This window comes from Dromaius novaehollandiae, chromosome 10 (assembly GCF_036370855.1).
Source record: "Dromaius novaehollandiae isolate bDroNov1 chromosome 10, bDroNov1.hap1, whole genome shotgun sequence".
NCBI classification, from domain to species: Eukaryota; Metazoa; Chordata; class Aves; order Casuariiformes; family Dromaiidae; genus Dromaius; species Dromaius novaehollandiae.
The window spans coordinates 23,059,288-23,082,306 of record NC_088107.1 but is presented as its reverse complement, the minus strand read 5'-3'; the positions used below and the strand labels follow the sequence as shown (position 1 = coordinate 23,082,306).

The 23,019-nt window shown below is 65.9% G+C and overlaps 1 protein-coding gene across 1 annotated transcript; it reads left to right on the top strand.

Annotated features, from left to right (window-relative positions):
* Positions 1–9,864: 9,864 nt before the first annotated feature.
* Positions 9,865–21,620, top strand: CSK (C-terminal Src kinase). Its single transcript, XM_064517609.1, has 13 exons — positions 9,865–10,272; positions 15,929–16,006; positions 16,340–16,453; positions 17,151–17,263; positions 18,515–18,734; positions 19,330–19,423; positions 19,512–19,577; positions 19,717–19,816; positions 19,908–19,998; positions 20,120–20,193; positions 20,282–20,477; positions 20,565–20,651; positions 20,743–21,620. Exons 2-13 carry the CDS (start codon positions 15,992–15,994, stop codon positions 20,923–20,925), a joined length of 1,353 nt encoding a protein of 450 aa, XP_064373679.1. The 5' UTR covers positions 9,865–10,272; positions 15,929–15,991; the 3' UTR covers positions 20,926–21,620.
* Positions 21,621–23,019: the final 1,399 nt, after the last annotated feature.

Here is a 23,019-nt window from a genome sequence, read left to right as displayed (position 1 = left end):
AGGCTTGCTTGGCATGTGCTGCTAACAGATCCTACTTCTTGGAAAGGAATAACCAGCCTTCACTTCCCTTTTCCTCACCCAAGTAAGTGCATTTTTTTAGGATAAATGGGCACGGGAAATTCCTGAGGCTATTGATCAAGCTTCTGAAAGCTGCCTCAAGGGCAAAGCCCGTGGGGTCTGATGGGTCTTGCATGCTCGTAAGTGTAAGAGCCAACCTATGGCCTGGGCTACTGATCTCCCTTGGGAAGAAAAAACAGGTCTTAGGATGGGGCGGAAGATGAGTCCACCCTAACAGAGGGGAAAGAAGAAGAGGGCAATGAACTGGCCTGGAGGAAAGCTTCTCTGGAGGCACCAATATTCTGGAGGATTTCAGCCACCTTAAGCTTTGGTCACCATAGTCACTCCAGCCCTGAAGGACAACTTCATCCCTCCCACTCTGCCCACCACTGTGGTAACCAGATGTTTCTATACCGGGGCAGGGAGGGATGCAAAAGGTTTGTGTCTTACCATGACTATGACAGCCATCAGTTCCACTGTCCACCTGGTGTGAGTTTTGTAGTCTACTGGGGTCAGATGGCCCATCAGGCAGAACAGGCAGTCTCTGGCTGTTAAGAAAGTCAGGCTGCTGGTATTCCTGGTGGGGTAACAGTGTTTTCAAAATGGGACAGAGAAAGAAAACAAGACCTTCTCCAACTCAAACCCGTAAGTTTACATTGGCTGTCAGTCAACCCATGCCATAAGAGCCAGATGCCTCATCTGCTCGTCCCAGTACTACTAGTTGTTTGCTTGCACGCAAAGATATCCTAGCCAACCCAATAACTGGCAAGCAACAATACAAGAACAAGCACAACCATTCAGTGCAACACACACTGCTCTTGAATCTGATCCCATGGGCTGCATCTGCTCAACCATAACCGCAGACCCTGACCAGTAAGAGCTTCTTTCAGGTCCGAATACCAAGCACTCATCATGCATTGCACAAAAACTTCCAAGAAGGGAGAGAAATGAAACAGCATGCTGAGGAAGGAAATGGGGAAGCAGACTGCCCAAGAACCCAGGGAGATTCCAGCAAGAGAAGGGAGGTGTTCAGACCCGTTAAACAAGCCTAAATGAAAAGGAGTAACTCTTTGTCTCTCTGTGTCCAGGTGCTGCCTGGTCTTCACTAATGGCTGTAGAGGATGACGAGGCAGTAGAAATGTCTTTGGAGTTCAGGCATGGACAGGTCAGTCTCTGCTCTGCTCTCCACTGATGGGTGGAGCTGCTCTGTGGAAGGGAAACTCTGGTTAGATTTAATAAAGATATTGATGTAGCCGCTTTAAGTTTGCTGAAAGAGGCAGGGTCCCTTGGATCTGGGGTCATCATTTTGTTATGAAACATTGAAACGATACAGCCTCAGGCCTACCTGAATTCATTTAACCAGCCTGAGTCGCCTCACCTAGTGCCACATGGGCTTCATCTTCACCATTCAATGTCACGATCCCCTGGAAAAACAGGGGTGAGGACGGGGAGGTCCAAACCATGATTTGAGAAAGAGGTCTGAGCTTTGGCGTATTCCAGCTGCCCTTCAGGGGCCTTGGAGGAAATGTGGAAGGATGGTTTAGTGCAAGCCATGAGGTCCATTAGCTGAAAAACCTCACCTCTACCTATGCAGGGACCTAGAGTCACGAAGCCCCCCACCACAAGGGCCATCCCAAAGCCAGCATTCAGCTATAGTGTGGAGTGGGTGGGATCATCCTGGAGATGGGTCTGGGTCTCAGTGCTTAATCCACTGATTCAGAAGAGAGCCAGGACTGTCAGGGATCCGGCAGCAGCATGTTACACCATCCCCAGGCAGCGGAGAGGCTCTCATGGACTTGGCCCAGCAACCCTGTGGAAAGCTGCTTCCCCTCCAGCTGCAGCCCTACCCAAAGCCGCGTGTGAGTACGCGATGCCGATCCTGGTGTAAGACCAGACGCCCCATTTGCTGGAGCCATTGCGTGACTTTGCTGCCTTGAATTCTGGCTGGGTTTGCTGATAAGGCCTGCAATAAGCAAGTGCAGATATAAAGAAAGAGCATTGGGAATTTTTTCCTGTAGAGACGGGTGTTTTATAATGCCGGGGCAGATAAGCAGATTAATATTAACATTGCTGAGGTGAAACAGCCCCTCGTCGGCAGAAGGCCTCCCTGAGGTGCACTTTTCAAGAGCTGGTCATCTCCTGGGGGTCACTGCTGCCAATCTGCATGGGGCAGAGCCTGGGGACCTGGAGACCAGAGACCTGGGGTGAAAAGTCACTGCAGTGTCAAGATGAGGAAGGAGAAAAGAAAGGGGTCAAGGGGAGAGAAATGGGCAGACTTACCGAGCCTCCCCAACCAGGTGCCTTTCCTCAAGCAGTCCTTCTCTTCCTGGTGTCAGAGGGGAAACACTTCGCTTTTTAAAATCCCAGTCTTCATTTTGCATCTCTCCCTCCCTTCAATGGCCGTTGGAGCCATCCCATGCGGTTGTGGGGAGCTGGAGCCTTCTCCGCCTGCCTCCGAGGCGCACGGGGAGCCGCGTTGAGCCCCGGCCCCTGCAGGGAACGGCAGCCCGTCTGCTGTGGCCTCTGTCTGCACTCGTGCCTGGAGCAGAGCCACTGCGGAAGTCTGGCCCTGCAGACACACATCTTGGGTATCCTGCTCCCTTCAAAAGCCTCGTGACTGTAGGTGAGGTCCCAGTTTTCTTGCTGGGACCCTTCAAACCCAGCTACCCTGAGGCTGACAGAGGCCATTCGTCTTCCCGCACTGCCTTCTGCTCCTCTCCTGTTTGCATTGACCACCTGAGCACGGGAGCACAGTGGCTGCAAGAGTAGAGCTCAGCCCAGGACTCCAGGAACAGGTCCTGCCTGTTCCTAGACAATATCATTGGAAAACCAAAGCTGAGCTGGCTCCTTTGCCAGTCATTTTCTCAGCCATGCGTCTTGGCAGGCTTCCCAGCACGTGGGGGCTCTCCGTGCCACACACTTGGGCGCTGCCACTTGCAGACCGGGTGGCTCCAGGCATGCAGCCAGGCTGTCAGGGTACAGAGGATGGTGCAGGGCATGGACCCAGCAGCCCTGCGCCGGAGGAGAGCAGTGAGCACAGGCCAGGCATCAAACGAGGGTGTCCCATGCTCTGCGCCTGCGCACTCCAGCTCCACGCTGCTCTTTGCTCTGTGATCACTGTGGAGCAGAGCAGTGTCAGGAGATCCCAGCACCAAGGGCTCCTCTGCGAGGAAGGAGCAAGGCCCTCTGGTTCCTTCTGGGGTGCCCTCTTCCTGGGATCTTAGCTCTTTGCCTCCTCTTCTTCCCCACAGCCTCCAGATAAACAAATCCATCGATTTTTCTCATTGCTTGCACTAGATAAGGGACTCTTGCTCCCCTATCTTTGCCTTTTCCTAACGATCTTCCTCAGTTAAACCCTCCAGTCTCTAATCCCCGGGTTGACCTCAAGTGCTGTGATTTCTTTACTGGAATTGGCATGGTGATAAGCCAGGGGAGCTTTTATCACACTACGGCCAATTGCTTTTATTGTTGGCTTTAAAATGAACCAGCTGATTAGGCCATCACAGCTTGGCTCTACATCCTCTTACAAAGGTGGTGATGCTCATGGGTTCCTCATTGCAGCAGGGCAATATCCAGGCAGCCACACACCTCCTTTCTCAAGCTTCTCCCTCCGAGCTTTGGCAGAACGGGCCGGGCCGGCACCTCCTGCCGTTGAGCGGCACCTCTGCAGGCCCGGGCAGGTGTGCGCTGAGAAGCAGCCGCTCATTTCAAAAACTGGCTGAGGAGGGAAACTCATCAGCCTTCAAGCTGTCAAACAACTGCAGAGCAGTGAAAAAGCTCTCTGCAGGGCAGGGGGTCTGCAGGCTCAGCACATGTGTTGGGCCTCTGTAGGTCCCAAGGGAGAAAAAAAGAGGACAGAGCTCTTGTTTCTCTCTGGCAACATCTCGGTCATATCTGGAAAGGGAATCAGAGCCTGACCTTGGAACCGCGGCCTCCTTGCACCCATGCTGCTGGAGGTAAACCTGTAGGCCAAGGCATGCTGTAGAGGACCCTGTGGCGTGCTGGTGAAGAAGTTTTGGTCTTCATTTTCCCTTTGCGTGGGCTGAGACACGTTCCTCCCCACAGTAGCCCCAGTCCTGCTCCCCTTTCTGTAGTTTTTCTGTCCTTGGGGTGATGCACTGGCCTTGGGGTCCTTCACAGGAGGGCTCTAGAGTCCCTCGAGAGCCTGGCTGAGCAGCCCTGAGCTAGCAGTATTCCCCAGCCTAGACGTGTGGGTCTGTGGGAGCGTCCCTGACTCACCGTGAACCCGCCAGAGGCGGCCCTGAGCCGGGGGCACGTCCAGGCCGGGCTCTCGACCCGCCAGGGCGCAGGGCTGCGCGGACGGCTGTTTGGCGTGGAAGGGTGCCCACCTTGGAGGATGCGCATCCAGGGGTGCCCTGGAGAAGCTGACAACATATTGCCGTGCTTGGCCAGGACCCACAGCCTCGGCGTACCAAACCCGCTGCTGTTAGCAGTGATCGGCATGGCTGCCGTATGCTGCAGCCCCCGGGGGTGCCCAGATGTCCTCGCCAGCTCGAGGGCTGGGCAGCTCAGCTGGCCACAGGGCGGTTTCAGCCGTGCCATTTTCCACAGGGGAAACTGAGGCACGGGGCATCTGGCATTTTAGGCACCAGAAGCTTTGATGGCCAAGGGGAAAGCGCCCAGGGTCATACAGGTAATCTGCAGAGGAGCAGAGGAACGAACCCAGCTTTTCCAGCCCCTTCTTTAGGTCGGTGCAAAACACAGCCCAAAAGGAGGGACCTGGAGGGGGCAGGGGCAGGAGCGAGCCACATGTGGTGCCAGCGCCTGGGTTCCCGGGCATGTGACAGCCTAGTCACACAGCCGTGACAGGAGCTGGCCGCAGGCCTGGTGGCATCCTCTTGGAGCGACACAGCCTCGTGCCTCCGACCAGGAGCCTGGCCAGCACCTGCTGAACCGCTGCTCCTCCACGACGCTGGTCCAGAGCGCTTTGTAGGCAGGATCTGGCCCATTCCTCCTGGGGAAGGGGAGGCGAGGTTCCTGGGAAATGCTGTAGAGGGGGATCGCTTCTCTGAAATGTCCCCTCCCCTTTTGCTTTTTTTCACTCGGGGATTTTCGGTGCTTGTTTTTCCTCCCCTTCTCTCCACTGATTTCGAGCAGCACCCGGGAAGGCAGCCATGCCGCCAAGGCGCACGGCGGTCGCCGCAGCCTGCCGCGTCGGGCACCCGAGCACCCTCCTCGCCCGGCGGAGCGACGCCGGGCTGGTGCCTCTGCCGCCCTTGGGCCGGGCTGCGCGCGGATCCCCACCGCCGCCAAGGCAGCCCCCAGGGTCCCGCGGGCCCGAGCTCCCCCGCTCCCCCAGGCCGCAGCCTGCGAGCGGCACGGGCCGGGGCTTCGGCTCCCCAGGACACCCCACATCCCAGTTCCCGAGCTCAGGGGACCGGGCGAGAGGAGCCGCCTGCGGAGCAGCTCTTCCTCCCCGGATGCCGACTTCTGGCATTCCCACCGCCTCCCCAGGGGAGTTGCTTCAGCACTTAATGACCCTCCTCGTTAAAAGCACATCCTGTATTTCTAACCTAGCTCCATCTTCCTGCTGCCGGCTCCCTCTTTCATTTCGTTGTGTTGTTTGTTTATTCCCGTGAGATCGGTTATCAGAAATCATCTGCCCTCGGGCGTTAACCCTTGGATGCCTGTGAAAAGTACCAACAGCTGCACAGTGCTGCTAAGGAAAGAAAAGAAAAAATAAATTTAGCTCAGTTTTCTGAGTGTTGTTGGGAATATAGCTGAAACCTGTCTGGGGGCTTAAACACATTTCCTTGGTGCTGACTGGGTGTCACCTGCCTTCTGTGTCACCCCCTTTGTTGCTTGTCCCCCGCGCTGGTGACGGCGCCCCGTCCTATGAACACTCCCGCTCAGCTCCCGTGCAAAGCATCCCTCGTCCCTCGGAAGAACCCGGGGGTCGACCCGGCTGGCGGGGCCCTGCAGCCCCTAAGGGGGTGCTCGCCCGGTGCCCCCGTGGCAGTGAGCGCAGCGGGGCTCAGCGGTGCTTTCGGGCCCGCCGGGGAGGACCGCTGCAGCACGGAGCGGTCTCTGGGTGCCGGAGCGGGGACTGGAGCAGGCGCCCGGTCCTCGGCACTGCCCGGCTGGACCTGCGGACGGCAGAGAGCTCGAGCCGAGCGGGCCGAGCCCCCTAAGCCCGCGAGGGCCTCGGCCCCGAGCCCCCGGCCCAAGCACTGCAGCGCCGAGGAAGCAGGATTCGGATGCGAGCTGGCATCTCTGCTGCCCACATCCCCCCCGCTGGGTTGGGAGCCCCCTGCTCCATCCCTGGGTACCAGCCGGGTACCAGCACCCGCCCACCCGCATCCCCTCGGATCCCCAAGCGCCGTGGCATGGATCTGGCCCCCAGTTATTCCTCGTGCCTGGCAGGAATTATTGTTTCTTGAGAGCTCGCAGCTCGGTCCCGAGCCGTCCTCCCGTCCCTCCTCCCTCTGGAAGGGAGCCGGTGTTTTGGCTGCCGGATTGCGCCAAGTCGTTAGAGGCACAATTAAGTGCCGTGTTCATCAGAGAACACAAAAGCAAGCGGGGATGGAGTTTGGCCCCAGGTTAAGACGGGAAGAGAGGAGATGGCGAGATAACCGCTTCCTGCACACAAGGGGCTGCCCGAGAGGCGCTCCGGGCTCCCGGGGGCTGCCCCAAACCCGTCTCCCCTCCGGCTGCCTGGCACGGGGAGCTGGCCCTCTCCCATCCGCACCCGGCACGGGGTCAGTGTTACGCGGGGACCCTCTGCAGCAAAGCCCCCAGCCACGGGCCCGGGCACGAGCGTCCATGGAGGGAGGGAGGGGACAGGGGTGCGCGGACAGATGGATGGACGGATGGATGCAGCGGGGAGCAGCCGGGGGGACGTGTGCACGCGAGGAGGGGGGCCCCAGAGACACGTCCCTGCAGAGCCTGGCCCAGCGAGCACGGGCAGCGGGAGCCAAAAAGCCCCAGGATGGGTGCAGGGAGTGACGTGCTGCCCCCCCACGCGCCCTTGTTGGGGACGGGCCAAAAACAGGCAGCACAGGGCAGCTAAGACTGGCCTGGCGGAAGGGGTAATTTGGGGCACAGGCGAAATCACAGCCCAGATTTTACTTGCAGGTCAACAGAGCTGAATGCCGATCTCTCCAGCGCTGGAGGGACTCAGGCAGAGCAGGATCTGGACCAATCCCACACAGCAGGAGAAAAGCCGTGTGCCGAGAGGCAATATCCCAACCCGCTGCCAACCTACTTTAATTAAACTTGTCCTCAAAATGACGGCTCCCCCAGCGAGGCTTTGAAACGAGGCTGCCCCCGGTGCCGGTGGGGGCTCCGGGGCCGCCCGGGACAGCGGCGAGAAGCGGCCACGGCTCCCAAGTCCCTTGGGCCCTCGTGCAGGACCTGCCTCGCCGGCTCCCGGGCTCGTGGCATGGACGCCCTCCCGTGGCATCCGCCCCAGCCGCTGCGCCGGTACCTGCGCCGCTCAGCCTGGATGTCTCTGGATACCGGTTCTCACCCAAGCTGCACCGTCTGAATGCCTTGGAGGCACGAGCCCCGTTGCCAGACAGGGTTAAAAGCAACCCAGAGATCCAGAGCAGAGACAGATCTACAGGGCTGCTGATTGCCTGCACTTCGGGGGGTTTAAGGGCCAAAAGAAGCAAGAGCCAGGGGGCGATGGACGAGGTGCATCAGGGCAAGCTGTGGGCGAGACATTGCTTGTCTTCCTGGTGGCACCAGGGACATTGGCTGGGGAAGGGTCAAGAGCCCCCTCCAGCCCCAGCCCATTCCTGCTGGGCCGGACGAAGGAGCTCAGGACCACTGATCTGGCCTGTGCAAGCCAGACCTGCCACGTCCCAGCAGAGCCCAGCTTCTCCCAGGCCTCGTCCTGCCTCCTCGTCCTCTCCCTGGGACCGCGGCCGGGAGCAGCCCTGTGTCTCCTCTCCATCCAGCTGAGTCAGCTCCGCCAAAAGCACGGCCTTGGCTCCCTGCCCCGCGAGGAAGCTCGGCTCCTCCCGGGCTGGACCCCCAGCGACAACATGCGCCGCTGCTGCTGGCGCCGCTGCTGCTGCCACCGCACACTTTTCCCTTTCTTTCCTTTCCCTTTTCCGGCAGGCTGATCCCGCCAGCTGACGGGCCCCCTCTCCTGGTGCAGAGCGACGAGCTGGCTGCCCACGTCTCCTGCGGACGCAGCCCTCGCTGCCCTCCCCACGGGGCCGCAGGGACCCGCCAGCCCGGGCCGCGGCGCGGTGCGGGCCAGGAGCCCTTCCCAGGCAGCCGGGGGCCATCCCGAGCCAGCTCCGGAGCATCGCTCCCCCACCCCTCCTCTGAACCGTGGCGGGTCCCCACTCCCCCCAGCCAGGCTTCCTCCACCTTCCCCCCAAACTTGGCTCCATGTCCCCCCTTCCCTGCCTCCCTGTAGCAGCACCAGCATTCACAGCTTGTGGTCATCAGGACCGCTTAAGCCCAGCTTAAAAGAACTCTGACCTTTCCCACCTGGATCAGCTTTGAGCCTGCTCAGCTCCCGGGACCTCCCGCGAGGCAGGACATCCACATTTCCAGCAGGAACAGGGTCTCAAATCAGCCCGAAGCAGCGGCCCGACGGCACGCCGGGGAGCCCCGCGGCGCAGCCCAGGGCACCGGGGTCTGCGTGCTCGGGCGCCTGGGGGTCTCCTCCGAACCCGGCGGGGTGCCGCTCCGCCAAGGACCTCGGGACATGGGAGGTTGTTGGCCATCACGCAACAAGCCAGCTGGCACAGCAGAGCCCACGAGCACATGGGACCAGCCCAAAGCGATGGAGGCCGCTCGCGTCCGTTCGCCACCGAGAGGCAAGAAGCGAGGGGCGAAGGCTGCAGCAGGGACTGCTATCGGCTTGTGCAGGTGTCCGTGCAGGTGCCCGCGCTCAGCTGCATCTCGGACGCGCAGGCACGCGCGGGTGTGCGTTCGCGTGCACACCGGCTCGGCCGGGTGCACTCGCAGGGGTGCACGTGTGGGCTGGCGCCTGCATCCGCGGGCGCGTTTCTGGTGCAAGCAGGCGCGCGAGCTGGTTTCGTTTCCTCCCAGGCCTGCTCCGCTCGGCGGCTGGCGGGGCCTCGCCCGCGCCGCTCCAGGGCAGCGCGTCCCGCGAGCCACGGGCGACGCGCCGGGGCCACCCGTCGCACACCGCCGCGCTGTTCGGAGGTGCCAGCGACCCGCCGGCAAGCCGGGCGCCACGCCGGATTTCGGCCGATCCGCTCGGCACCCGCGAAGCGCGCCCGTGCGGTGGCGGCAACGGCACCGTGCGGCGGCGGCGGCGAGGCCCATGCCGGCGCTTCCTGCCGCACCGCGGCACGAGGCAGGAAGCGGCAAGCGCCTCCTCGCTCCGAGCCGGGGGCTGCCGGCAGCCTCCCCCCGCTGCCGGGCCTCGAGGGAGCCCCTAGGCACAGGTCCGCCCGCGTCCCCCGCCGCTTCGGCAGCTCTTCCGTACCGAGCAAAAAGGGATTCGGGCTTTTCCAGCCTCTTTTCAAGGCTCTCTGGGGCTCCCGCCGAGGCGGCTGGCTGGAGGCGCCGGCCTGGCTCGGAGGCAGCCCTGACGGGCAGCGCTGCGCGTGCAGCGGGACGCGGAGCCTCCTCCCCGCCGCCAGCCCGGGCAGCTCCCGCGCTCCGCGGCCTCCCCCGCGCCCCGTCCGCCCCCTCCGACGGCACCGGGCGGCCCGGGCCGCGTGTGACGCCCGGGAGCCGGGCACGGGCCGCGCCGCGGTGCCGCAGGGAGCGGGCGCAGCGGGGGCCCTCGGGGGGCGGCCGTCGCCCCGCGCACGGCCCCGGCGCACGGGGCGGCCCGGCAGGGGGCGCGGCGGCGCTGCGCGGCGGCGGGGCGGCGGCGCAGGCGCGCTGCGCGGGCCGCACCGACTCCGGGCGCCGCTTCCTGGCAGCAGGCCCCGGCGGCCCCGGCAGCGCCGGGCGGAGCCCGCGCCCTCGGCCCCGCGGGACGGGACGGGACGGGACGGGACGGGCCGCGCCCGCCGCCGCCGCCGCCGCCCCGCAGCGCGGCACAGCGCGGCGCAGCGCAGCGCACGGCCGCGGCGGGCAGCGGAACCCCGGGGCGGCGGCGGCCGCTTTGTTTCCTCCTCCCCTTCCGCCGCCGCCGCCGGCCCAGCCGAGCCCGGAGGCCCCGCCGGCGCCGCATGGAGTACGCGGCGGCGGGCTGAGCGCCCCGCGCTGCCCTCGCCCCCGCCGCCGGGCCGCGGCGCACCGCAGCCGCGGGAGGTGAGTGCTGCGGGGGGCGGCGGCCGCCGCGCTCCCCTCCCCTCCCCTCCCCGCCCGGCCCGGGACCCCGCCGCTGCCCCGGCGCCGCTGGGCGCCTCGGCCGCCGCCCCTCGGGGCCGCCCCGCCGCCGCCCCGCGCGGGGGGGGGGCACCGGCGCCCCTTCCTCGCCCGGCCCCGCCGCGGCGGCCTGCGCGGGGCGCCCGCGCCGTCGAGCCGCCGCCCCCGGCGCCCCGGGCGGCCTCGGCTCGGCCGCTGCACCGCGCAGGCCGCCGCGGCCCGAGGGCAGCGCCCGGCCCGTGGGAAGCGGGCGGCGGCGGCCCCGCCGTGGAGCGCCCTGCCGGCGGGTGTCGTCGGTGCGGCGCCGCCGGGCTATTTATAGCAGCGACTGTTGCTCGCGGGCTCACCGAGAGCGCCGGGGCCGGGTCGGCATGCGAAACCCCAGGGGGAAAGCGAAAAACCACCCCGCAGCTCGCGCCGGCGGCGGCAGGTGAGGCGCGATGGCAGGGCACCGCGTCAGACGGGGCGGTCGGGTCAGCGCCGCTCCCGCGCCTCTCCGGGACGCACGGCTCGGCTGGCTTCGGCCGCGCGATGCCCTAATCCCGCTCATCCCGCCGGCGGCAGAGGCATGTCCAGGTGCGGCGCCGAGGCCTGGGCCGTTGCGGCGGAAACTCGGCCACGTGCCGCCCGCCGAAGTGTTTCTGGGCTGAACCCGGCCGCAAAGCGCCCGGCCGAGCCGCCCCGGGCTGAGACCGCGCGAAGGTTGGCCGATGCCTGGCGCAGAGATGTGAGCGGGAGGCGCGGGAGCCGGTGGGGCGTGAGCAGGAAAAGCCGCCGAGGCCTAGCGCCGCATCTCAAGCGCTTTCGGGGCCTCCACCTGCCTCCGAGCATCCCCCCGGCGTGTTTTGTGGTTTGACAGCAGCGTTTTCTGGGTTTTTTTAAAAAGAAAAAGCACAACAAGAGCGTTTTCCCCTCTCGGGCCTTCGCCCGGCCGAGCGGCCGGCGCTGCGGAGGAGAGGAGCAGTCTCTGAGACGCAGCGCTCTGAGAACCGACGCAGCCGGCTCGTTGATGAGATAAAGGAGAAACGTTTTCCTTTCGATTATGGCACTTGTAGGTGTTACTTGTAATAACAGCCGATAAGATCTCGTGGAGGGGGCGAGGACGTTGTCTGTTTGGGGCTTTTTTTTTTCCCCTCTTTGAAGTTTAAGGAAACTTTGGTAGAGCTTTGGGAGAGGACGTTGGCTGCGGGCTAGAGCGATGCGACGAGCGGGACGGGCGCGGATGGAGCCCGCGCGTGCGTTCCCGGCGGGAATGAAACTTTCCGACATTCGGGAGTTCAAGCTTCCTTTGAAAGAGACTCGTCCTTCGTTGAGCCTGCAGAGAGCAGGCGCTTGTCCTCCCAAACCCGCGGCAGCCGTGCTGCGGGAGGGACCTTCCCATGCCGCCAGGATCCCAGGGGAAAGACAGGGAAGGCGGCTCCTTGGCAGCTCCCCTCCTCACTCGTCTCTTGGCGCTGGGGCCGAGGCCCCCGGAGTCCCTCCGTCGGCTGGCCGTGGCTAGCAGCTTGCGGCTTTTGGCTAGTAGCCGGTCTCTGCGCGTTTGGAGGCTGAACCCCTCCTCCGGCTGGATCGCTGGCGTGCCGGCGGCGCAGGAGCTCCTGGGCCCACGGGAGCAGGGTCTGGAGATGGATGGAGAGCAGAGAGGGGCTCAAACGGGGACCCCAAACGGCGCGCGACGAAGCCCGGCGGTGGGCGTACCTTCCCCGGCAGCACTCCCGTCCTCCCGCCGGCACTGGCGATCCGGGAGCGCGGGAGGCGAGGGCCGCGGTGGCTGCGGCGCTCTCCCTCTGCAAACTTGCTAATTGGGTTCGCGATGCAAATGCGGCATCTTCCCTCCTCCCCCTCGGCCGCCCTTGTGGTCGGGCTCCGCTGGCGGCGGCGATGCCGGGTGGCTGCCGCCGTGGCCCCTTACGGCAGGCGGCCGTCGCGGCGGTTCCCCTCGCAGCGGGGCGCCCGTTCGGCCATCCGGCTCCATGCTGGCAGGAGGACCCGCCGGAGGACCCGCCGGAGAGCCGGGGGCACTGACGGAGCCCGGCCGGCGGGCGCTGCTCCTCACTCTGCCGCCGCGCCATGAAAGATGCTCCTCGGCCTCTGCTCCGCTCCGGTAGGTTTTGGTCGTTTTTATTTTAGTTCCTCTGCCTCCACTTCCCCCCCGCTAACCCGAAGCGGCTCCGAGGATGCTCAGGCAAAGAGGAGGAGAGAAACAGGGGCACATCCTTATAGCCAGGGCCGCTGCGGCCCTGGAGATGCGGATACCCGGATACATACGCCTTGGCCCTGTCCGCGTCCCCACAGCGCTGCGTTTCGGATGCAAAGGTCGGCAGGTAGTGGGGAAAACACGGGGCCAGGCGAGGAGAGGCAGGCGGCACCGAGATAAAACGGCCGCTGGCTTCCTCTTCGCGCCCTCGCCGGCTCCCCGCTTCCTCCTGTGGCTCAGCACCGCGCCGCCGGCTCCGGCCCTGCGCCCCGCTTCCCGCGCTGGGGTGCCGTGTTGTCTGACCAGCCCGGCCCCGCGAGCTCCCTCCTGGAGCGGGGAGCGTGGAAACCTGCTCCGGGGCGGCAGCGGCCCGGCTCTGTCGCGCCAGGGAGCCGTGGGTGCCGCCGCGCTCGTAAAGCCGCGCTTTGGACCGGGGTGGTAAAACCGCACCCCGCGCCGGCGCCCAGCGAGGCCGGTGAAAGGGCAGCGTCCCTCGGCGCCGCCGCCGCGCCGCTTCCCGGCCCGCCGGCTCTTAAATTGCTGTAAGGGAGCTAAAGGCATCTCTTCCTAAGCTGGTTCCCTCGGCAGCATCCCTCTCTGGACCTGCTCCGTGAAGGGTGGTGTTTCGCTCCGTATCTTTGCTTTCATGGTGGCATCTGCGCGGGAGGAGGATGCCCGGTGGCTCCCAGCGCCACGAGGGCCGGTTGCCCCAAGGCAACCCGGTTGCCCCCGTTCCTCCTCCTGCTCCCAGCGAAACACCGGGAATCGGGGTGTCTCCGAGCTCTTTTGGGGGTGACGGCTGCCGCCAGGCGCGGGATGCCCCGGGAGCCAGCGTCACGGGCGGCGTGACGGCTTTTCCGGCCGCTGCAGCGCTGGGGACCTGGCCTGGCCCCGCTTCGCCGCGGCTGCAGTGGAAACAGGGCCTTGTTTGCATCTGATCTCTTCCTCCCCCCGGTTCTGCCCCTTATCTTCTTCCTCCTCCCGTCCCTGCCGGCCTTGCCCCTCGTTTCGGTTCCTCTTTCCCAAAATATTTTTAGCTGCTGACAGCAGCTGGGAGCGGCAGCGGCTCGCTGCCCTGCGTCGACGCGGCGGGTCAATAAACGCCGGCGCTGCTGCGGTGCCGGAGCCCGGGCGCCGCTTTGCCCGGCTCTCGCCGGAGCCCTGCGGCGGCGGGGGGACGGGATGGGATGGGACGGGACGGGACGGGTGGCCAAGCCACTCGGCGCCCGGCCCCCGCCAGCCTCCCTCGGGGCCCGCGCCGCTGACTTCATCCCGTCCGGGGGTCGAGCATAAAGGCAGGATTGTTCCCCCTCCCACGCGCCGCCGCGGGCCGGCCCTGCCGGGGGCCTCGCGAAGCCCTGGGAAACGCCGAGCCCCGGAGGCGGCAGGACGGGGCCGGCGCCTCCCGAGGCTGCCGGGTTTCGGCAGAGCCCGCGGGCCGGGCCGGGCTCCCCCGAGCCTCCCGCGGCGCGGCGCCACGCAGCTTGGCTCCCGCTTCCCTCTCGACCTTTGCGACCGCTGGGCGGTTGCGCCCGCTGCTCGCAGGAGTGAGCTGAGGCCCGAAGCCGAGCGCGGCCGCCTCTCCCCTGGGGGCGAACGGTGCCTCGGTTTCCCTCTCTGGCGCGTGGGTGGGCCGCACCGCTCTCCTCCCGGGCCGCTGTGCGCTCGCTGCTTCCTCGCCTTCGCGAAAGATGTGTGACGCCCGGCTCCGGCGCCGCTCCGCTCTGCTCGCCGGGGCCCCGGGGCGCTCCTCCGGTCGCTCCCGCTGGACCTGGGTGCTGCCGGATAACCCTGGGCACTAGTGCGGTCCGGATCCAGCACACGACGGAGCCACTAGCAGATTCTCTGTGGGCTTTTGGCCGTGCCAAGGAGTCCGCTGCGGCCCTGCTCGCGGTTTTGCGACCGCCGGAGCCATCCGATGTGTGCGGGGAGCGACCGCCCGTTGCAGCCCACGGCTCTTGCTCCTCAGCAGGGATTTCGTGCTCTCATCTCTGTGTTTAGCTCGATGAACCCGATGCTTTGCCAGAGCAGCTGCACGGGGTCGAGCTGGGGTCTGGTGCCGAGCACGAGCTGGGAACGGCGATCCCTGCCCGAGGGCTGTGCGTTTTCCCCCATGGGAATTGCTCTTCTTCCTCCGTCCTTCCAGGCCATGAGAAGCCGCCCGGGGACGGCGACGCGGGGAGCTGCACTCTGCTGCCATGGGCTGCTCCGCGTCTCTCTGGGCCAGGCGCGGGCGGATCCGGCACTGCAGCAGGGCCGCGGCGGCACGCGCCCGGCCACCGCGCAGGCCGCGGCAGCGAAGCCCCGGAGAGCCGCACTCGGGGGCAGTGCGGGGCCTCGCGCCCGGGGCTTCCCCTTTCGCTTCCTTCCCAGGGCACCTCTGTCCTTCCGCTTGCGCCGGGAGGAGCCGCGCCGCCGCCTCCGGGGCAGGAGCCGGAGCATCCCGGCCGGCTCGCTGCCCTTGCCGGTGCAAACCGCTCCGCACGGGCATCGCGCGCTGGGCGAAGCACGGCTCGGGAGCGCCTGCCTCCAGCCAGGCTCCTCTGCTGGCTCTCGGCAGAGCGTTTCTCACCGCTTTTGGCAGCGGTCTGCACCCTGTGCGGGAGCTGCCGGCTCGCTCGCAACCCCCCTTGCTCCTCAAGCAGCATGTCCCCCCTTGAGGGCTGCTTCCCAGTTGGACCAGTTCAGGGAGCTGGGCATACCCCCCGGCCCTGTCCCAGGCGGTGCCCCTGGGTCTGTGCCGCGCGGCGCAGCGCCCCGCCGCGGGTGACACCATTTCCTTCGCCTCTCCTCCTCCTCCTCCTCCTCCTCCTCCTCCTCCCGGCGGGCCCAGCCGCCCGCGCGCATGTGCTCGCCCCATCCAGTGGCGGTCGCCCTGGCTCTGCCGCGGTCGGGGTCCGGTTGGCCCCGTCCCGCCGGGCCCTGCGCAGAGCCCGGATCCAGCGCGGGCCGGGCGCCGGCGGGGGCTGCCGCTCACGCGGGTGTGCTCCGGCTACGGCGGCGGCTGCTGCCTCCCCGGCGTTTCCTGTCGGGGGAGAGGCCCCGTGCACGGAGCTGCTGCTTCGGCCCTGCTCCGTGGGGACGAGGGCGGCCGCGGCGGGGGGAGGTGGGAGCAGGGCGCGGGACCGGCCCGCGCAGCTTTCCTCCGCGCCTGGGGGCTTTTGCCGCCGCGACCCTGCGAGCGCCGCGGCTGGCACGAGGTGGGGGCACAGCTCCTCCTGGGGCGGTCTGGCTCGAGACCGCCTCGAGCGCCCAGGGCATCTCCATCTCCCGAGGTCCCTCCGTCTCCGCAGTCCCGCTGGGGCGAGGTGATGCTCCTGCGGGGAACGGGGGGCCTCGGCGAGGAGGCGGGGGGCTGCTCTCCGCGTGTGCCCGAGGCTCAGGCATCCTTCTCCTCTGCAGGTCTCATGGTACCGAGTGACGTGCGGCTCCTGTGAGATTCGGTGGCCCGACCCCCCTGAGAAGATGTCAGGGATGCAGGTGAGCCCGCGGGGAGCGCGCAGGCTGGGCCGGCGCCGGCTCGCGTGTCCGGTGGGTCTGGCCGCCGATGGGAGGTTACGTGGGGATGCCCGTTTGCTGCGTCCGTGCCGGTGATCTGGAGATGCGTGGAAAAACGTGGTCCGAGCTCTGCCCCGAACCCCCAAACTGCCTCCGGCTCAGGCGGACCCCGTTGGGGTTTGCATTCGCTGCGGCCCCGCGGGTGCAGCGAGGACGGTGGCCCTGCGCATCCGGGGGGGGAAGGAGCGGGGCCGCGGTGTCCAGGGAGGGGAGATGTGCGCGGCCGGGCTGACGCCGGCGCTGCCTTCCCCGCAGGCCGTTTGGCCGTCCGGTACAGAATGTATCGCCAAGTACAACTTCCACGGTACCGCCGAGCAGGACCTGCCGTTCAGCAAAGGGGACGTCCTCACCATCGTCGCTGTCACCAAGGTGAGGGCACCGCGTGCTGGGGCGACGGGCTCCGCTGGGCTCCGTCCTCTGAGATCCCGTGCCAGGGAGCTGGGCAGGAGGGGGTTTCCTCGGGATGCGCGGAGCTCCTGGGACGCTGCTCTTTGCTCCCTGCCTCCCGCAGCACAGTGTGCCGGGGACAGAGCCGTGCTGGATCTGGCTGTCCTGCGAGAAAGCCCTGGTGGCTTCCCCGTCCCCACGGCCAGCAGGCCAGGAATCAGGCCATGCATTCGGTTAATTAATTCACGGCCTCATTAGTTAAAGTTACTCCGAAATGTAAGTGTCTCAGGTGCCTCCCGGGGGTGGAGGAGGCAGGAGAGAGAGATGTAATTTGGGAGCAATGCTGTGCTTAGCTCCAGGGGAGAAAAAGAGAGAGGCCGGGGAGTCTCCGAGGTGCCCAGAAGCCCAGGGCGGGCTAATGGCAGTAGGGGGACGGGGAGGCTGTCCCTCTGCCCCGGCTGCCACCACCTCCCCGGCTTGGCTGCCGTGGCGAAGAGGTGCCCGCAGTTACCTGCATCCCGCCGGCGCCAGGGCTTGCTGGCCTCACCGCCAAGCCCGACCAGGAGGCCCTTCGGGGCTGCTCTGCAGCCCAGCTGAGCCCGCTCCACGGAGCGATGGGGGCTCGGCCGGCGGGTGCCCCGGGCAGGGGCTCTGTGCGAGAGCTCTGCTGTCCCCACAGGATCCCAACTGGTACAAGGCGAAGAACAAGGTGGGCCGGGAAGGCATCATCCCTGCTAACTACGTGCAGAAGCGGGAAGGAGTGAAAGCTGGGATCAAACTCAGTCTCATGCCGTGAGTACCTGCGGCAGCAAAGACCTGCCCCAGCCATCGCTCCTGCCCCAGCGCTCTGCGAGGGGGTTTGGGGAGCGCCAGCTTTACATGCTAAGCGTCTGTGCTGCTTTGGACCCGTGTCCAGCAGCAGCCAGAAGAAAATGCGTGGAAGGGCTTAGCCGTGTTGAAATGCAAGAGCACTGGGGGCTTGGGCTTTCCTGACAGCAGGCTGGAGCTGCTTTGCACTTGCCTCTGCTGCTGTGGCTAGGAATAGGAAGAGTGAGGCAGCCACAGATCGCGTTAATTTGGGATCTGGGGCTGCTTGGGAAAGCTGTGAGCACTTCTGGAGCTGTCTGCGGGCTCAGGAAGGTGACGGATGGCTGGACTGCATTGCAAAAGGGGCCATTTACCCAGAGCTGTGGCCGTAAAGGCTTCCTAGGGAAAGCAGGGGGGTTGCAGGAGACGGGTAGATAGAGAGACAGATAGATGTACATAGGTAGATTTAAAGTACATCAGTGTTATTAAAGTACATAGGTAGATTTAAAGTCCCTTCTGTATCGCAGAGCCACCAGCAACCCCCAGGCTGGAGGAGCCGGAGGGGCCCCGAGGGAGCGCAGAGGGGCCGTGTCCCGGGCAGGGCTGGCAGGAGGGTGAAGGCGAAGCTGGGGAGGGCACGTGGCTTGTGTGGCTCTGGCTTGCGTGGCTCCGGCTTGCGTGGCGCCAGCCTCTCCGCAGCCAGCGGGTGCCGGCTTGTCTCGGTGTTTCCCTTGGCCAAAGCGGCTGTGCGTGCCCAGATCCACCTTCTCCACCTGCTTTTGCCCCGTTGGGAAAGTCCCCCCGGGAGCCTTTCTCCAGCGCCCAGGCATTCGCCCCTGCCGTGGGCAAGGTGGGCACACGCGGGCGTGCTGTGGTCCCAGGGCCATTCTTCTGGGCACCCTTTTTTCTTCCTCGCCTGCTTTGGTGCCTCCTCCTCCCCATCAGCCCGGGACGGGGCAGGGACCAGTTTTGGGAGAGCGGGAGCATGTGCGTTGGCTGGACAGTGGAGACAGAGAGAGCTCTAGGAAGCAAAGTCCCGCCGGGAGGCAGCCGCCTGGGAGCTGTGCAAGGGCTGGAGGAGAAGGGGAGTAGATCCGACCCAAAGGAGGGAGCAGGACAGGGAGGAAGGCTGCCCCTGCATCTTCGCCAGCCCCGAAGGCGGCCCTGGCCCCGTGGGGTCCGTCGCTGGGGCCAGCGCGGCCGTGGGCCCTGACAGGCCGGTGCTGCCCGGCGCAGGTGGTTCCACGGGAAGATCACGCGGGAGCAGGCGGAGCGGCTGCTGTACCCGCCGGAGACGGGGCTCTTCCTCGTGCGCGAGAGCACCAACTACCCCGGCGACTACACCCTGTGTGTGAGCTGCGAGGGCAAGGTGGAGCACTACCGCATCATTTACTCCTCCAGCAAGCTGAGCATCGACGAGGAGGTCTACTTCGAAAACCTCATGCAGCTGGTGGAGGTGAGGACTTCCCGGCGGGGGCCAGGCCGAGCCCAGCCGGCTAGCGTTTTGGAGGTGGGGAGATCCTAGCAGTCCTCCAAGTGATGGCGAGGTCCCCTGAGAGGGGCTGGATCTCGCCGTGGCCCAGGTGGCGGAAGGGCCTCATCCAGGCATGGCAGAGGAGCAGCTATGGGGCAGTGGGTTTGGGGGCTGGGGCGGGGGGACGACGGAGATGTCGGAGCTGGTGCGGGGCGATGGCTCAGGACCCCAGGAGTGGTGGGACCTTCTCTGCCGAGCCCTTGGGTTGGGTCGGGCCTGGCCGGGGGGCTCCTGGGGACAGACCCTTGGGGCAAGCAGATGGATGGGGTCAGGATGGACGGGATGCACTGGAGGGACAGATGGAGGGACAGGGGACAGGACCCCGAGCCCCTGCTGGTGCCATCTGTGGCCTTGTGCTGCCACCTGGTGGGATCCCAGAGCCTGGCATCGCCCTGGTGGGGACCCCGCCAAGCCCCTCGGGTGTCCCTGACACCTCCACGCGCCCCCCCTCGGCACGGGGGGCTCCGGGGCGGGAGGGGGCCGCGGCGGGTCCCCCCTGAGCCCGGTGCCCCCGCAGCATTACACCACGGACGCCGACGGGCTCTGCACGCGCCTCATCAAGCCGAAGGTGATGGAGGGCACGGTGGCCGCGCAGGACGAGTTCTCCCGGAGTGAGTGGCATCGCCCCATCCCCGGCTGCCGGCCTTCCTCCCCGGCTCCCCCTCACCCTCCTCCCTCCCTCCCTCCCTCCCTCCGCAGGCGGCTGGGCCCTCAACATGAAGGACCTCAAGTTGCTGCAGATCATTGGCAAAGGGGAGTTTGGAGGTGAGTGGGGCTTCGGCCCTGTCCCCCCTGCACCGTGGTGGCCCTGGGGCGGGGGTGAGACCTCCCCCCGCAGCGGGGGGCACTGGAGGAGGATGGGGGGCCGCGGCTCGTCCCAGCGCCCGCCTCTCCTGCCCTGCAGACGTGATGCTGGGTGACTACCGGGGCAACAAAGTCGCCGTGAAGTGCATCAAGAACGACGCCACGGCGCAGGCCTTCCTGGCGGAGGCGTCCGTGATGACGTGAGTATTGCCGGGGGGGCAGAGCCGGCCCGGGGGGGGGATCGGCGCAGCTCGCCGCGACGCCCGCCCTGAGCCCGTCTCCGCCGCGCAGGCAGCTCCGGCACAGCAACCTGGTGCAGCTCCTGGGGGTGATCGTGGAGGAGAAGAGCGGCCTTTACATCGTCACCGAGTACATGGCCAAGGTGAGGCCCGCCGGCGCGCCCCCGCCCCGCCCGGCGCGTGTCCCCCGTCCCCGCCTGGCTCGGGGGGCCGCGGCGGGGCAGGACGCGGGCTCTGAGGGTGCCGTCTCCCCCGTGCCCGCAGGGCAGCCTGGTGGACTACCTGCGGTCGCGCGGGAGGTCGGTGCTCGGCGCGGACTGCCTGCTCAAGTTCTCCTTGTGAGTATGGCGCCGGGCCCACGGGGGGGTGGGCAGGAGGTGTGCACGGTGGCGCTGAGCCCTTGCACCCCCCCGTCGCCCCCCCCAGAGACGTCTGCGAAGCCATGGAGTACCTGGAAGCAAACAACTTCGTCCACCGGGACCTGGCGGCCCGGAACGTGCTGGTCTCGGAGGACAACATCGCCAAGGTCAGCGACTTCGGCCTGACCAAGGAGGCGTCGTCCACGCAGGACACGGGGAAGCTGCCGGTGAAATGGACGGCGCCGGAAGCACTTAGGGAAAAGGTGGGCGAGCGGCGGCCGTGGCGGAGGGGGCCGGGGGGGGGGCTGCCCCACGGGCCCTGCTCACGGCGTCGTGTCCCCCCCTTGCAGAAATTCTCCACCAAGTCGGACGTGTGGAGCTTCGGGATCCTCCTGTGGGAAATCTACTCCTTCGGGCGAGTGCCTTATCCGCGAATCGTAAGTGGGGGCCGGGGTGGGGGGACATCGCCGCCGTGGCGGGGGGGGGGGGGGAACGGGACGGCCCTCACGGCCCGCGCTGTGCCCGCAGCCCCTGAAGGACGTGGTGCCCCGCGTGGAGAAGGGCTACAAGATGGACGCCCCCGACGGCTGCCCGGCCGCCGTCTACGAGGTGATGCGGCGCTGCTGGACGCTGGACCCCAGCCACCGGCCGGCCTTCCGCCAGCTCCGCGAGCAGCTAGCGCATATCAAAGACAAGGAGCTCTACCTGTGAGGGCGGGGCCTCGCGAGGGGCGGGGCTTGGGCACGCCCCGCCCACACAAGCCCCGCCTCCTCGCTCCCGTCCCCCGCGGGGAGCGGGGGCAGCGCCCCGGGGCAGGACCAGCCCCACAGCGGCGGCGGGGTGGGGGGGTCCCCCCTGCTCCCTCCCCCCCACGCTCGCTTCCAAACTTCCAAATCGGTCTTTTTATTTTGGGTCAGGTTTTTTGGATTTTTGTTTCTCCCACGCTCTGGTTTTTTTTTGGATTTTTGGGTGTTTTTCATTGTTCTCCATTTGTTCTTTTTTTTTTTTTTGGTGTTTTTTTATTATTTCAAGCCGGCCCCAGCCGAGCGCTGGGCGTTTTACTAAAGTACGAATCTTATTTTTTAATGTAATTAAATAAGAAAAAAAAGAAAAAAAAAAGGGAGGAGCGAAGACGGTTAATAAGGAAGAGAATAATAAAAGAAATAAGCCAATGAAATGGACACGCAAAAAGAAAAAACCCCGACGACAGAAGTGATGGTTCCGGAGGGGAGGCCGGCCTCGCCTGCACGGGCGCCCGGCTTCCCGCAGCCGCTTTTTGGGTTGTTTTGCTTTAAACTTGTCGCAATGTTTGCATGCTGTCTCCAGAGGCCTTTTTTCCAGTCCTGTCCAGTGCTTTATCTCATGTAATGCTACCGACTGTGAGATTAAAACGGTAATAAAAACCATTTCGGACGAGGCGGCGGCGCGGGAAGCGGCAGGGCCGGGGGCTGGCGGCGCGGGGCTGCTCGGCTCGGCTCGGCTGCGCTTGGCCGTGCCCGGAACCCCTGGCACCCGGGGAGGCGGCGGTGGGGAGTCCCTGGTGTCTACTATGGGGTCGAGCACAGCGTTGGGCTGGGGGTCCTGGCTCAGTGCTTGGCCCCAGCAGGTGCAGGGGAGGTGGGGGGTGTCGGCTTGTCCGCAGGGCTTCATAGCTCCTGGACTAACCCCCCTCTCGCGGCACGTCCCCCCGTGCCGCCAAGCGTGCCGGCAGGCCGCGGGCAGATAAGCTGCTTTGCTTTGCGGGCTTAGGAGGATTAAAGTCATTTATGGGCAAAGCCCGCGAGAGTGCGGCTTGGGGGCTGGCGAGAACCGCGAACGTGCCCTGCAGGCTTGGTCCCGTGCCCCGGCACCACGCCTTGCCCCTCGCCTGGGGCTGGCCACCGACTCCGTGTCCACCGCCACCAAGGAGCGTCCCCAGCCGGCTCTGCGGGCAGGGTCGAAGCCCTGAGCCTTTAAACCCCCCAATCAGAAGACGGCGGTTGCAGCGGCAGCCCGAGCCCCCATCTGTTCCCGGCGCGGGTCCAGCTGCCGGGAGCCCCCGCGGCTGCCGCGTACTTTGGCTGGGCTCGCAGCCCCCTGCCACTCCAGCAGGGCCGTTCCCGTGCCCCCCCCCCCCCCGCGCCCCTGCCGGCGCCGGGGGCTGCGTTGGGGCTGGTGCAGCGAGGCATCACCATCACCCCTGGGTGCCTTTGCCCTCCACGAAATGAGACAGCGCTGGAAAGATCCCGACGGGAAAACACTGGCGTGTGTGTTCGTCCGGGTGTGCGCGTGTCCGGGTGTGCGCGGCGCCGATGGTGCGCGCCCCTGCCAAGGGCTCGCTCCGCACCCCGGCCGAGGCGGCACATGGGCTTCCCACGTGCCTGTTTACGCGGCTCGCTCACTCCGCTGAGTGTCCCTGCGCATCTGTGTCACTGGCTGGGGGCAGGTGCTGCCGGGAGCCCCCTCCCTCCTCTTCCTCGCCCCCCCGGCGAGACGGTGCCGCTTCCCAGCACGCGTCAGGGCAGGGACAGCACGGTGCGGGGATGCGCCCTGCTCGGATGCGTGCTTGTATTCTTGAAGGAGGAGTGTTGCACAAAAGCACAACGCAGGCTATCCCTTAACGAGCTAATACTGTCGGCATGGAACAATTCAGTTGTCATGTACCGGAACAGAGAAGGGAGAGCCGATACCTTGGAAAGGACCCCGTGGCTTCTGCCCGCGTGGCCCCACGCGCGGGAGCCGCAGCCCTGCCACGGGCCACTGTGCAGGCGCGGGAGCGCGAGGTGCAATTAAACAGCAGCTGCAAAAAAAAAAAAAAGAAAATCC